General features: G+C 42.0%; 1 protein-coding gene across 3 annotated transcripts in view; it reads left to right on the top strand.

Moving 5' to 3' along the window:
• The window catches only part of DYM (dymeclin), a 244,951-nt gene that overhangs the window by 101,665 nt on the left and 129,882 nt on the right, over window positions 1-13,404 (top strand). For all 3 annotated transcript variants that reach the window (XM_082497723.1, XM_082497722.1, XM_082497724.1), the window contains exons 11-12: window positions 5,482-5,595; window positions 6,972-7,066. In XM_082497723.1, the coding sequence (XP_082353849.1) occupies window positions 5,482-5,595; window positions 6,972-7,066 (209 nt within the window). The remainder of the gene's footprint in view (window positions 1-5,481; window positions 5,596-6,971; window positions 7,067-13,404) is intronic.

The raw sequence follows: 13,404 nt of genomic DNA, 5'->3' as shown, positions 1-13,404 counted from the left end.
GAGCCTGTATTTGTGCTTGGGATTGCCCCAACCCAGCTGTAGGACCTTGCACTTGGCCTTGTTGAACTGCATGAGGTTGGCTTGGGCCCACCTCTCCAGCCTGTCCAAGTCCCTCTGGATGGCATCCCTCCCCTCCAGCATGTCTACCTCGCCGAACAGCTTGGTATCATCGGCAAACTTGCTGAGGGTGCTCTCGACCCCACTGTCCATGTCGCCGACAAAGATGTTGAACAGTACAGGCCCCCGTACCGTGTCATGTCTTGACTATTAAGTATTACGGTAGGATCCTACGCAACACTAAGGGCAATATAATATCCCCCAGTGCCATGTGTTAAATAAGACCGTGATTTCTGCCAGCAACAGTCCTATCACAAATGTTGGAAAAAGCCACGGTACCAGTTGCAGAGCTCGGCTTGGGGTGCTCTGTGGTGGAGGAATCAAGGCAAAGGCCTGGATGGGTGGCCTGGGCAGCCGGGCAGTTACGGGGGGCATCAAGCTAGGGGTAGCCCAGAAAACTGGGGTATGTAAAGGTGATGGCTGCTTTTCTGCCCCAAAGAAGGAGTCCTATGAGAATACTTCTTTTTAAAAAGTTTCATTTTTTCCTTATATTTGTGCTGTTTTGAATGCTTCTGATGAATCACACAGAGGTCTGTCATGACTTCAGATATTGTGAGAGGAACTGTTGGATGCATAGAATCATGGAATCATGATAGATCATACAACGGTTTGGGTTGGAAGGCACCTTAAAGATCATCCAGTCCCAACCCCCCTGCCCTGGGCAGGGACACCTCCCACCAGCCCAGGTTGCTCCAAGCCCCATCCAACCTGGCCTTGAACACCTCCAGGGATGGGGCAGCCACAGCTTCTCGGGGTGACCTGTGCCAGGGGCTCACCACCTCCGCGGTAAAGAATTTCTTCCTAAGAAATTTCTCAAAGGTCTTTGCTGTCATTGTGCTGTGTATTTGATAGGGTAGGTCTTATTTGCTTTGTGTTTGGGGCTGATAAAAACGCTTTTAGAGAGTATGGTGTGGAAGGGAAGGAGGACTTGATCCCAACTGATAATGAAAAGAAACCCTTAAAGCAAAGAGAGCCTATGACATACGTGTTTGGGATTTAAGGGCAAAGTTGGTGGATAAAACGAAGAAATTATATGTAGGTTACAGAGGGGTTTGAGTATGTATTTCAGAGTAGGTGACATAAAACAATTACAGTCTAATCTCTCCATCCTCAACATTGGTATAACTGGTATTACTGTAGTGTGTTAAGTGCCTGTTGGGTCCTCAAAACTTAAGATCATACTTAAGATCTTTGTGTATGTGTCTTAAACTTCCTCCAAAAATTAAGGCGGCTGACCAGAAAAGAAATTCAGCAATAGGCACGCTGTAAAATACATCAAACCGACTCACTTCAGCACGATTGGGCAACAGCCGTCAGTTGGCTGATTATATTGGTGATGTTCCAAATCCAGCTACTGGGAGCACAGGGAAAATTCAATACCAAAGTGGATTGATGGAGGAGAAACAAAGATCAGGATGATAATTAGAAAGGGAGAATAAGAACTTCTTAGTTGAAGTGTTCTCCTTATAATACAACTTTTAATTTTCTCTCCGAAAAAATGTGTTCCATTTAAAAACAAGTTGTCATCTGCAATGACAACGGTGCTGTTAATGGCTATATAGGAGTCCTATAAGAACACCTCATATTCCACAGGTCAGGTTGGACGGGGCTTTGAGCAACCTCGTCTTGTGGGAGGTGTCCCTGCCCATAGCTGGGGACTTGGAACTAGATGATCTATAAGGTCCCTTCCAACCCAAACCGTTCTATGATTTCAAAAATAAACAACTTTTAACTATACGTAAATCCTATCAGTGCATATTTTGGGTTGGTTCTTTTTCAGTGGCAGAAGGTGGTTAGCAACCGACTATGTTCGGTGGCATTAGGGTTTGATTTGATTGTTTTTCTTTTTTTTTTTAATTAACAACTGGTTCTAATTATGAGGTTAGGCTCCGGATCTTTAGTATACTTTTGGATACAGTTATATTAACTAAAATACTTCGGCGGGCTAAGTCAATTAGTCCATTAGCTTCCGATAAAGAGATGGATGCAACTGCTTTGGAGAGAAGGAGGTTTTAACGTGGGGAAAATCCCTGTTCAATAAGGTTTGGCAATTCTTAGTTTTGATTACAACGGAATAAAAGAATAAATAAAGAATATACAGAAAGGTTGTTAAGTGCAGCACATTAAGCTTCAGCTATGCTTTTGTTGCTTTTTAAAGAGTTTGCTCGTTGATATAGAGAAGTGCTTGTTGATTGAGAGTCTGTCTAGCAATTTTTGGTGGTGACTCAGGAGTCAGTACAATTTTGATCTCTATAGATAGAGAAGTTAAGATATTTGTGGCAGGTGGTCATTTTGACTACAGCTGCAGCATTTGATTTTTTTTTAAAAGGCTTTGATTTGCCACCTGGAAAATTTAAAAGAAACAAAGCCGCAAGTTTTTGTTGCGTGGTGATCCAAAATGGCAATACATGATAGAATATGATCCAGCTAATAAATGTAAATTTTAAGGGAGTGGAAGTGCTTAGGATGGTGAAGTGGGGTATCACAAGTGGGTTTAAACTGGTAAATATGGTAAACTAAAAAGCAGGTGGAAGAATATTCCTAGTATGGAGATGTGGGAACTCTGGAATAACCTACCTAGTGGAGGTTGATTGTTTGAGTCACGTAAAACAGGACTAAACAAAGATACTTTTTTTTTTTTTTAATATACATTTTATTTTGCAGTGTAGGCTCTAAAGACCAATCCTGTTTTGGCAATAGGGTGGGATAACTCATTTCTTTCCGATTTCATTACAATTCTATGATTCATAATTTCCATAATAGTTATAAAACAAAGCAAATTGGTATTGAAATGCGTTCAGTGTGTGTAATGCTGTGGGGAAACAAAACCCAGTTTCAGTAACCGATAATAGGGATTTCAAAGTGAATACAATATATTTTCTGTTTGTAAGCTCAAGTATGTCCTCTCTTCACCTCGGCTGTAAAACACCTTTGCCTTTGCTTCTGTTCCTTGTCAAAATACGGTAATCTGCCAACGTGCAAATTGAATATAAAAGTAATTCAGAAAGGTTTGCACAGATCCAGGCTCTGGGCTGAGCCGAAGAAGCCGCGTTAGGAAAATAGCTCTTGGCCTCCTGGTTCCTTCGCAAATCTGGGCGAAGAGAAAAAGATTGCTAAACACGCTGCCTCTGAGCTGAACGATGTGCACGGCCATAGTTACCGACCCCTTAAATATATAACGTACCGAATTACAAATGACAAATTTCCAACTGTGGAAACTAAAAAATTTGGCGTGACTTTTTCGGATGCCAGTTCTGTGCTCTTCTAGTGATTAGCAACCAAGCGACTACATCATTTGTTGTACGAGGCTTTGGGTTCTGAAAGCACTATCTCCAAGTGCTGTTTTTTTAAAATAATTCAGAATTTCACGAAACTAATGTATACATATGATTTTCATTTTGCTTTCCAGATACCCCTTCTTTTTCACAAATAGAATTATGGTTCTTTCCAACAGAGTTCATATGAATATATGTGTCTTGGACAGGAGGAGTAAATGGTATAAAATCAGGAGCAGCTTGGAGCAGTTCCCAGCGTTGCCTTTCCCTTTGTCCTCTGCAAGTCATCCAGTGGCCAACTCTCTTCATCTCCTTATAGGAAATTGGTTGCTACTTCTCCATCCTCTCTCACAGAAAGAAGGGGTTTTGCTGAGTGAGCTCGTTAGTGGGAGGAAGAGGGAATTCTAAAACCAGAAATGATGTAAAATGAAGGGCAGTAGTTCTTTTCACTAATCCAGAGGAGAGGTGGGAAGAAGGGATATAGTCAGAAGTGTTTTCATCTAACTTTAAAGAGAAGAGGTTAATTAATAAAGTTGATTGTTGAGGTTGATGGCGTTTAAATTCTTAGACATCTGTATTATTTTCATTGAGCAACAAGTTTCAATGAAAAGCATTTAATGTAAATATAAAATATGATGAGGGCTAATGGTTTTAAACTGGAAGAGGGGAGATTCAGATTAGATATTAGGAAGAAATTCTTGACTGTGAGGGTGGTGAGCCCCTGGCGCAGGTTGCCCCGAGAAGCTGTGGCTGCCCCATCCCTGGAGGTGTTGAAGGCCAGGTTGGACGGGGCTTGGAGCAACCTGGGCTGGGGGGCGGTGTCCCTGCCCAGGCCGGGGGGGGGGGAACTGGATGATCTTCAAGGTCCCTTCCAACCTAAATCAGTCTATGATTCTGTGATAGTGTATTGAAGACGAACTTTTACAGAGTGATATCTTTGTGTGGAGTAGTCCTTGTTAAGCACATTTTTGTTTTGACCTGGAGTAAGCCTGAGTTTATGGAGAATCTTCTCCATGTTTTCAGGGCAGTTTTTGTTAACTCATTTTATCTAGCCCTTTAAAATAGGGGATGTTTTGTGCTGATGTTAGCTGTATCGCTCCAGGTTGGTCAGCTAAACATTCTGAAAGAGTGGATTTATTCTCCTTCTACAGTAAACTCAGAAATGGAAGTAAACTTCATCCACCCTGACAGTGGAGAGCACTGAAACATAGAATAGTAGAATGATCTAGATTGGAAGCGACCTCTAAGATCGAGTCGAACCAACAACTTACTCTGCCAGAGCCACCACTAACCATGTCCCTCAGCACCACGTCTGCCCGTCTTTTAAATCCCTCCAGGGACAGTGACTCCACCACTTCCCTGGGCAGCCTGTTCCAGTGCTTGATAACCCTTTTGGGGAAGAAATTTTTCCTAATATCCATCCTAAACCTCCCCTGGTACAACTTGAGGCCATTTCTTCTTGTCCTATCAATGTGAATAGGTATAGATATGAAGCTTTTAACCTAGCTGATGACTTTCTCTAACCCGTTAAGGGAAGAGACATCACCTCCAGCAAGAGAAAGGCTTTGGTGTGAAGTCAGCAGTTAACCCGTTGATCTGCCCGGCGTCCTTCAGCATGTGCGCTCTTGCCGATCACTCAGAGCTCGTACGTGCTGCCTCTTGCCCAACTTGTAATTAGGGAAAACGGGAAGGAATTGGCAACATTATTCAGGTGTCTAAGGTGGAAGTGGAGGGTTATAAAAGGTTAGATGAAAAAGAATATAGGAGTGTGGTAGCACAGGGCATAGAAATTAGGGCATTGCCAAATTTAATCATCTTTCTACACTTGGTGTGTTTCCACATGACTGACAATAAAGTTGATGAGATCTACTAGGTGATAATACAGAATAATGCAGAGGTCTTTTTCTTTTTTTTTTTTTTTTTCCTTAATTTTTTTTTTATTCCTGCTTTAGAATACAATAGGTTTTGTCACATTTGAGGCTGGAAGCTATTCTACCTATCTTAAGGAATGTGAGAGTCCCGACAACTTTCTGGCTTCTTATTCAGACCTAATTGCTGAAGAACTTTTTTTTTTTTTTTTTTTTTTCAGATATTGAAAAATATCACTTGGTATGCTGAGCGTGTCCTAACAGAGATCTCGCTTGGGAGTCTCCTGATATTAGTTGTGATAAGAACCATCCAGTACAACATGACACGGACGAGGGTAAGAGTTACGTGTAGTGCTTACGCACGTAGCGTGGATTTCTAACTTGAACAGCACGAATCCAATTTCAAACAGCGTGTGGGGTTTGCCTCGTTCTGTTGCAACCAGTTGGCATCCGAATTTACAGCAGGGAGGGAAATGGGAAGATCAGCCGTATTAACTAAGCGCAATGTTAAGTGGTTTTGAACTTGTAACACTGTTTCTGTATTATCGTCCAGTTCATTGAGTAGGATTCTCTAAAGACCCTAATTTAGGCACCGAACTCATCTTTAGGCACCGAACTCGTCTTTAGATGAGAAGAAGTTCCTTAGTTTCATGAGAAGAAAAGATTCCTTAGAGGTGGTTTGTCTCTTAAATTACTGAGAAGTTGGAATATCGGCTTTTTTTATTGTTAGTGTTTTTATGAAGTAGGACCGTGGGCTATAAACCCTTTTTTGAGCTCCAGCAAAGCAAACCTGGTTCAACTTCATAGCCTCATTTCAAATTGTTTGCTTTTTGTGCATTTTTCAAGCATACGGTTCTATACCTCATCTCAAACGTGTAAGCATGGTATCGTACACTTCAACAATTAAAGGCACAGACGTTTTTACAGTAAAAGTAGCAAAAAAACCCCAAACCTTAAATATATTTTAAATTGGAAAATGTAAGGATTTTGCTTTTATGATTAAAAAAAATTGAAAGAAATGAAGCCATTCTTGGTATATATTTGTAGGAGTTGGAATCATGTTATGTAAAAGCGTATTTTAGACTTGAATAGGGGAATAAAACTCTGTTGGATTGGGTAAGTGGAGAAGTTTGGTTCTGTGAAAACCCTTGACTTTGATAGGGCCGTCATTTAAACGCTTATGTGGTCAAATGCTTCCAGGGATGCCAACAAGGGGACCAGGACTCTGAAGTATCGTATGGTTATAGTTGTGGGATGTATAGAACGCTTTGAAAGAGTTAATAAGGAGATGAGCTATGAAGCAGAAAATTTGAGGATAAGACTACAAAAAAGAGGGAGAGGAAGGGAGAGGAGGAGGAGAATGTCTTTCAATATTGGTTACATCTGTGAGGTCATTGTAAATCAACATTGCTAAAGGTATGAAGACATCAACCTGAATCATTCTATGATATATGTATGTGTGTATACGTATACGCTCTGAAATCTGTATGAAACAATAACTCTTTTGTAAGCCTTAGATTTTAAGAAAACATATTTAAAATGTCACCGAGTATAAACACTTTACATTTCTGCTATACGCTTTTGTCCATGTCCTTTAAAGGAACATATATATTACTAAGTCTTTCGAATGAAGCCTGCGGTAGGTGTCAGCGTATATCAAAAGGATGGTTTGATGTGGTTTTTTTTTTTGTTTTCCTTTTCTTTCTGACAGGACAAATACCTTCATACAAATTGCCTGGCAGCCTTAGCAAATATGTCGGCGCAGTTCCGCTCTCTTCATCAGTATGCTGCTCAGAGGATCATCAGGTAAATATAAAGACTTCTCTTGAAACTCATCTTTGATGAAACTCAGGAAAAGAGAAACTTGAGTTTTATATGCCTTAATAGGTACTGATGAACTAAATAGCTGAAATGATAACTGAATAACTAAATAATCCCAGAAGAAATCTTACTTGCTTTATACTCGAATTCGTTCTGGATGCAAAAAATACTGGTTTCTCGGAGAAACTTCTGACTTTTCACTCTCTTAACAGCTCAGTAGCTGCTTTCAAACCGGAAGGTTTTCAGGGATTTGAGTGAATTATGCTGTTTTTTTAGTCATGTATCACGTTATTATAGAAATGCACTGAGTGGTGGTTCTCAAGTACCATGCAGATTGGATCTTCAACTTGCTTTACTTCTCGCATATCTGGCAAAAGGTCTATTTGTTAAATGAGACATAACACAACGATCGTTTTGTGACGAGGCCCTACAACTACGGGTAATAAAACCTACACCCGTGCTTTTCAACCGATTTTTCAACAAGTTTATTAGCCTGCCTAGTAATAAATAGTCAATGTCTGCCCTGGTTCTAAAACAGGTCTGTAACTTTAGAGAAGTGGATACTGAAGTTGGTCCTCCCTATTTCGTATCTGCTGCAGACCACTTCGTAAAGGCAAGTAACGGTGCCTCAGGCATCCTTCTCCTCTTGGCAGCCAGCCCTGCTCCAAGGGAAAACCGGGAAGGTCCTCCTTAATACTAAGTGGAATAAACTGTTACAGCGCTCGTCAAGTACAGCCAGTGTGCCAAAAATTCCTGAATGATAATTGCGCGCCTGTATGCTTTGTAAAGGACCGGGTTAACAAGAGATACATCTTGTTCTTAAACCGCTGTTTAGGATTTAATTCTCTCTGAGCCCCTTCTCTTTCAGAAATGGTTGGTGGCAAAAGTATGGACAAGTAAGCAGGATGAATTCGTTCTCCCATTATCTTTCCCCTGCTTGACACTCACCCTCTTTTCATACCCTCGGCAGTGATAATGAGGGTTCAGAATTTGAATTGGAGCTCTTGTCCCGTTACTTAGCACAGATGTTATCTTAAATATTTGTTCTCTTCGTTTCTCAAGTCATAGACATGGAGTCTGAGTTTTCCAAGCATTTGCAACCGTTGGCCTCTGAAATCATAGATGCTGGCGTGGTGTGAGATACGCTACTTGACGCTCAAAAACTTAGTCTGGTTTTTAGTGCGATACTTTGTTTTCCGCTTCAGAGCTTTTTCCTCTGTTCCCAGTTTCTGGATTTATTCCATTTTATTCTACTGCTGTTTCTGCAGACCAAAGCAGGATGTCTTCCTCTGGTTCTGTTTGGGCCAGGAAGAGGTTATCTTGCTTGTCCTGTTACAGCCGGCTGTTATCACCACTCAGTAATCTCGTCGTCATCGTGTGTAACTGCGGGTGTATTTGTGTGTGGCTTGGCCTTTGTAGAAATGCTCTGAGTTTATGGACAGCTGCTGTTCGGAATTTAAGTGGTTCAGAATAAGCTCAGCTGGATTATTTTGATTTAATTGGGTTGTGAAATGGCTAAGCATGTGGTCTGCCGGCTTATCGGAAGAGGTGGCGGCCATCAGTGGAGAAGCAGCAACCTCAGTACCTTTGCACGCGCGTCTCACCTCAACCTTTCGGCTCGGAAATGTTGAGGAACCTTTTGTGCTGGGAGGCTCCTCCCTACACCAGCCTCTTTCAGCCTTCTCACATGAGGTTTTCGCCATCTGTAATGGCATCTTGGAGGCAGATTGACTCCTTGATGTTCAAGACCCATCTTAAGACCCAAGGAAGGATGTGCAACACCCAGAAATTCTCTTACACTCCTCGTGAGTAACATTTCGACAATCTGCTGGGAGGTTTGGGTGCCTTATTCATCATCTCTCTAGCCGTGCATCGTTACAGTGTGACTTTATCATTGCAGCTCGATTTTAGGTTGTGAAATCATTGTGCTGATATTCTTATGGAAGGCAGACAGACTTCTATTGTTGCTTGACCCCAACGCGTGCGGAACGGAGGCGAAAGGGCTGAATGGCAGAAAACAGGGGGAAAATAATTCTGTTCCATTGCGTGAAGGACCAACGAAGCCACATTTGGAATGTGCCAAATAGAAGGAGAGACCTTAAAGCGAACACATAGCACTGGCATATTCAAAACTCGTAGGTTTTCCAAAGATTTAAGCTCTTAGTAGCTACCATTGGGTGGTTTCTGTGTGGCTTTTAGGAGAGAGACTTCACGTGGGCTCTGAGCTGGGCAGCGTTACAAATAACAACTGAAAAAATATCCAACCAGCATTTCGGTAGGATAGCAGTGCGAGAAGGATGCTGGTTATCGCAGCCATCGGGTGCTGGCAGGGTCAGAGCTATATTTTTATGGTTGGAAATAATGTAAGGATGGGTACAGAAATTGGACGTACTCATCAACTGAGGAAGCGAACCAAAAAAGGCAATATGATATATATTTATCATATATAATATGATATTCTTACATAGTCCAAAGATATTCCACACTATTATTTTTCAACTTCTGCCTCATAGCTGGGCACTCCGTATTATTATATAGTGGAAATTGTAATGAAGGAGGTGACTTTAAATTTGAAACAGGACCAGAAGAACAAGAACAGTGTTCCGGAAAGACGATCTTACTCTGCGGGTAGAAAACTGTACGTCTGGACAATAGGCAAAAACAGCCGCCGAGATTGGGATTTAATTGGTCACTATGATCACGTTTGCTTCTAAATCAAAAGACCCTATTATAAACATGTATTAAAATCTGTCGTAAAATGTCCTGTGGGGCTGGGACGTGGATGGGCTGGAAGAAGAGGTGGTTCCAGGGGCGGCCTGTCTCCCCTAAGACTTTACTGCGAGCGTGGTAACACTTTCTTCTCAGGAGCTTTACAACCTTGGGTTCCCTGGCAGGTTTCAGCACCGTTAAGGAAGTATTTTAACCTGATTTCCTCTCAGAATACACAGATTTCTTATAAAGTTTTAGTTATCAAGAAAAACAATCGGAATACACGTTTCATAAGAGACTGATGTTTTGAGGCATCCGTTGTCCTTCCTTTTCCCTTCCTTTTCCTACCTTATGAAGTCTGTTAGTCGCTGTTATTAATTTAGCCAGCGCTGATAGACCCAGCTTGCTCCACGATGCCAAAGCAGAATATTTCTATTTAAATTCCTGTTCTGGTTCTGCCATCAGAGCGCGAGTGTCTCTGAGAAAAGAAACCGCGCTATCCATAAAAAGAAAGTGTTTTCTGCGAAGGAAAAGCCTAAAAAGAAGGTGGCACTTTATATTATCTAAAGTACTTTGAGGGTATGGGTTTTTAAATTAAGTAGCTGTGAAACACTTAAAATCTGCTTAGCAATACAACAGGCATAATTTAAGTCTCACCAGATGCTCTAATGATTCCTTCCTTAATGTGAGAAGCAATTCCATTTCCATGCAGGCTTTTTCCTAATCCTATTCTGAGCAGACACTGCCAATTGTTTTAAATTCTGACCGCTATTTTCTATGAAAGAATTAGCAGAGAATATTCAATATAGTGGAGTTAAAAGCTCAGTAAAGTACAACTTCATAGCGTTGGGTAGATTGTATCACATTCCAGCAAGCATGAAAATTGACAGATTTCTATAAATTTATTACAAGTGGCTGCTGGAGGTAAAAATAGATGTAATAGATGTTTTATAATAAGATCCAGGGCAGTATTTGCTTAATGTTGGATGCCCTCTGTCGCAGACTGCCCTGACTTTGCCATCCTTCCCTTCTCTATCCGCTCTTACCACTGGTTTGTTTTTAATTACACACAGCTATTTTATCAGCTCAGTGCCAAGGGTGATGTTGCGCTGTGCTGTCTTTGCGGAACGCTGGTGTTTGTAGTATCTTTAAATTATATTGGTAGCCTATTCTAAAAAAAATTAAATAAAATGTGTGTTGATGTCATTATTGTCACAAACGACTGCCGGAGGTGGCTGTGTAGTCTCTAAGTGACAAAGCACAACCAGTTGGAGTGTTACATACCCGCGATGAGGGTAGGTTGGTTTTTTGTTTTGCTTGGTTTTTATTCTACAAGTACAATTACCAAAAAGTAAAGCCACGCACCGAACCGGCACACGAGTGCAGGTATTCAGTTTCTCACTTAAAACTGCAACGCATTTGGCATTAATTCCTTTAACCTATTTGGAAGGAGCTTTCGTGATATTCAACGTTTCTACAGCTCGCCTGCCTGCTCTCGGATGTGAAATGAAGAGGAGAGTCTTTCCCTCAACAGCTGTGCTCTGACATCTCATCACCATGTCATTCTCATAAAATTAGTGACAAGAAGACGACCGATTACTTTAAGGCAACCGCTTTTCCTATAGCTTCATATATTGGAATGTCTGTTGTTTTCTAAGCGGGCATATACCACTAGAGGCTGCCATACACCTCGCTAATTAGACACACACACTTAACGTTAAATGACTTTATGGGGCTAGAAATGCTCTCCAGTTTTCCTTATTTTCCCCTACGCTGTCACCATGGTTGTTCACATGCCGGGCTGTGTGAGCTGCTCAGCACACTTCTCCCCGTTAGATGACTTAAAGATGGCACGTAATTATACCAATGTCATATTTTATTGATTTCTTTGGCTGTCGTAGAGAGTTCGGTGGAATTCGGGGAACGATGTGAAGAAAGAGGTTTCTGTCATCCTCCTGACGCTCATAGGAGTCAAGCAGAATTAGGAAAAAAAGGTGTGTTTAAAAGGGATACGGGTCAGAGACTTGTGCGTGCTGTAGGGTGCGGTGTGTTGTACTCGAGCGTCCTCGTAGCCCTGCTGTATGTGGTACGAGAGCAAAGCGCGAGACGTACAGCCACCTGTCCCGATTCTCCTGCTCTCTGGAAGAAGCAGAGATAGCAACCCAACTTCTCATTGGTCAGCCAGCCTTGAAGCTGATGGTGATGGGTGCTGAAGGATATTCCGGAGCATGACACTGGGCACTGGAGTAGCTCAATGTTGGCTGTTTTATTTTTTTTTAAATAGAGTTATAATTAGCGTGCTTGAAAATCCATTTGTGGCCAAGAAGGCCAATGGCATCCTGGGGGGCATCAAGCAGAGTGTGACCAGCAGGTCGAGGGAGGTCATCCTCCCCCTCTACTCTGCCCTGGGGAGGCCACATCTGGAGAACTGTGTCCAGTTCTGGGCTCCCCAGTTCAAGAAAGACAGAGATCTGCTGGAGAGGGTCCAGCAAAGGGCTACAAAGATGATGAGGGGACTGGAGCATCTTTCTTGTGAGGAAAGGCTGAGGGACTTGGGACTTTCGAGTCTGGAGAAGAGAAGACTGAGGGGGGATCTTCTCAATGCTTCTAAATCCTTAAAGGGAGGGTGCCGGGGGATGGGAACAGTCTTTTTTTAAAGTGGTGCCCAGTGATAGGACAAAAGGTAATGGGCACACACTTGACCATAGGAAGTTCCATCTCAACATGAGGTGGAAGTTCTTCACTGTGCGGGCGGCAGAGCACTGGCACAGCTGCCCAGAGAGGTGGGGGAGTCTCCCACTCTGGAGCCATTCCAAACCCACCTGGACGCCGTCCTGTGCCACTGCTGGAGGTGCCTCTGCTCTGGCGGGGGGTGGGACTGGGGGAGCTCCAGAGGGCCCTTCTTTCCCTGCCATCTTTCATCTGAGAAGAGAATGAAACCCTTCTTTCTTTTTACACTCAACAATGTCTTCATGTTGTAGAGTCAATTATGTTTCATAAACTACCAAGAAAAACCCCCATCCATTCTGATATTTCCTGCTGTATATGGGAAGTTTCACCTCTCCAACCTTAAAACCATTTGGTTTAAAGTTTTTTATGTTATTATTTTAGTTTTTCTACTACTGTTTCCTCTTCTAGTTTGGGATTTTCTCGAGTGAAAATACTTATGACAGTGCTTGAAGAATAAGAGCCCATGATGTTGCTTTAAACTGCGCTTTTTTAGATCGGTTTAAGATTATGCCAGATTAAAAATTGTCTTTAAGTTGTGATGTGTGAGTTGCTGGAGAAATCCCGTATTGCTACTGCAATCATTAAGTACTTACCAGCTGCAGGTAGCTTTGATTAGCCAATTTGATGCTGGAGGAGGGAAAAAGCTCACTGTAGTTAATGCTGCAGAGTGAAAAACAGGGGTGGGTGTGAGGAGGAAAATGCATTTCTCATAACTGGTCTTTTATCTTCACTTTTTCCTAAGGAAGTCTCTGAACTTGGATAATAGATCTATGTAGCTGTGTATTTTATATTCCTGCATATGAAACCGTAGAGCTGTTTTTTAAAAAATATGGAGGAATGTCCATCGAGAGTCTAATGACTTTGAGTTTATCGACTTTGAGGTT

This window comes from Vanellus vanellus (genome assembly GCF_965231255.1).
Source record: "Vanellus vanellus genome assembly, chromosome: Z".
In the NCBI taxonomy this organism is placed as follows: domain Eukaryota; kingdom Metazoa; phylum Chordata; class Aves; order Charadriiformes; family Charadriidae; genus Vanellus; species Vanellus vanellus.
The sequence above is the reverse complement of the archived record's forward strand: the minus strand, read 5'-3'. Positions and strand labels throughout refer to the sequence as shown.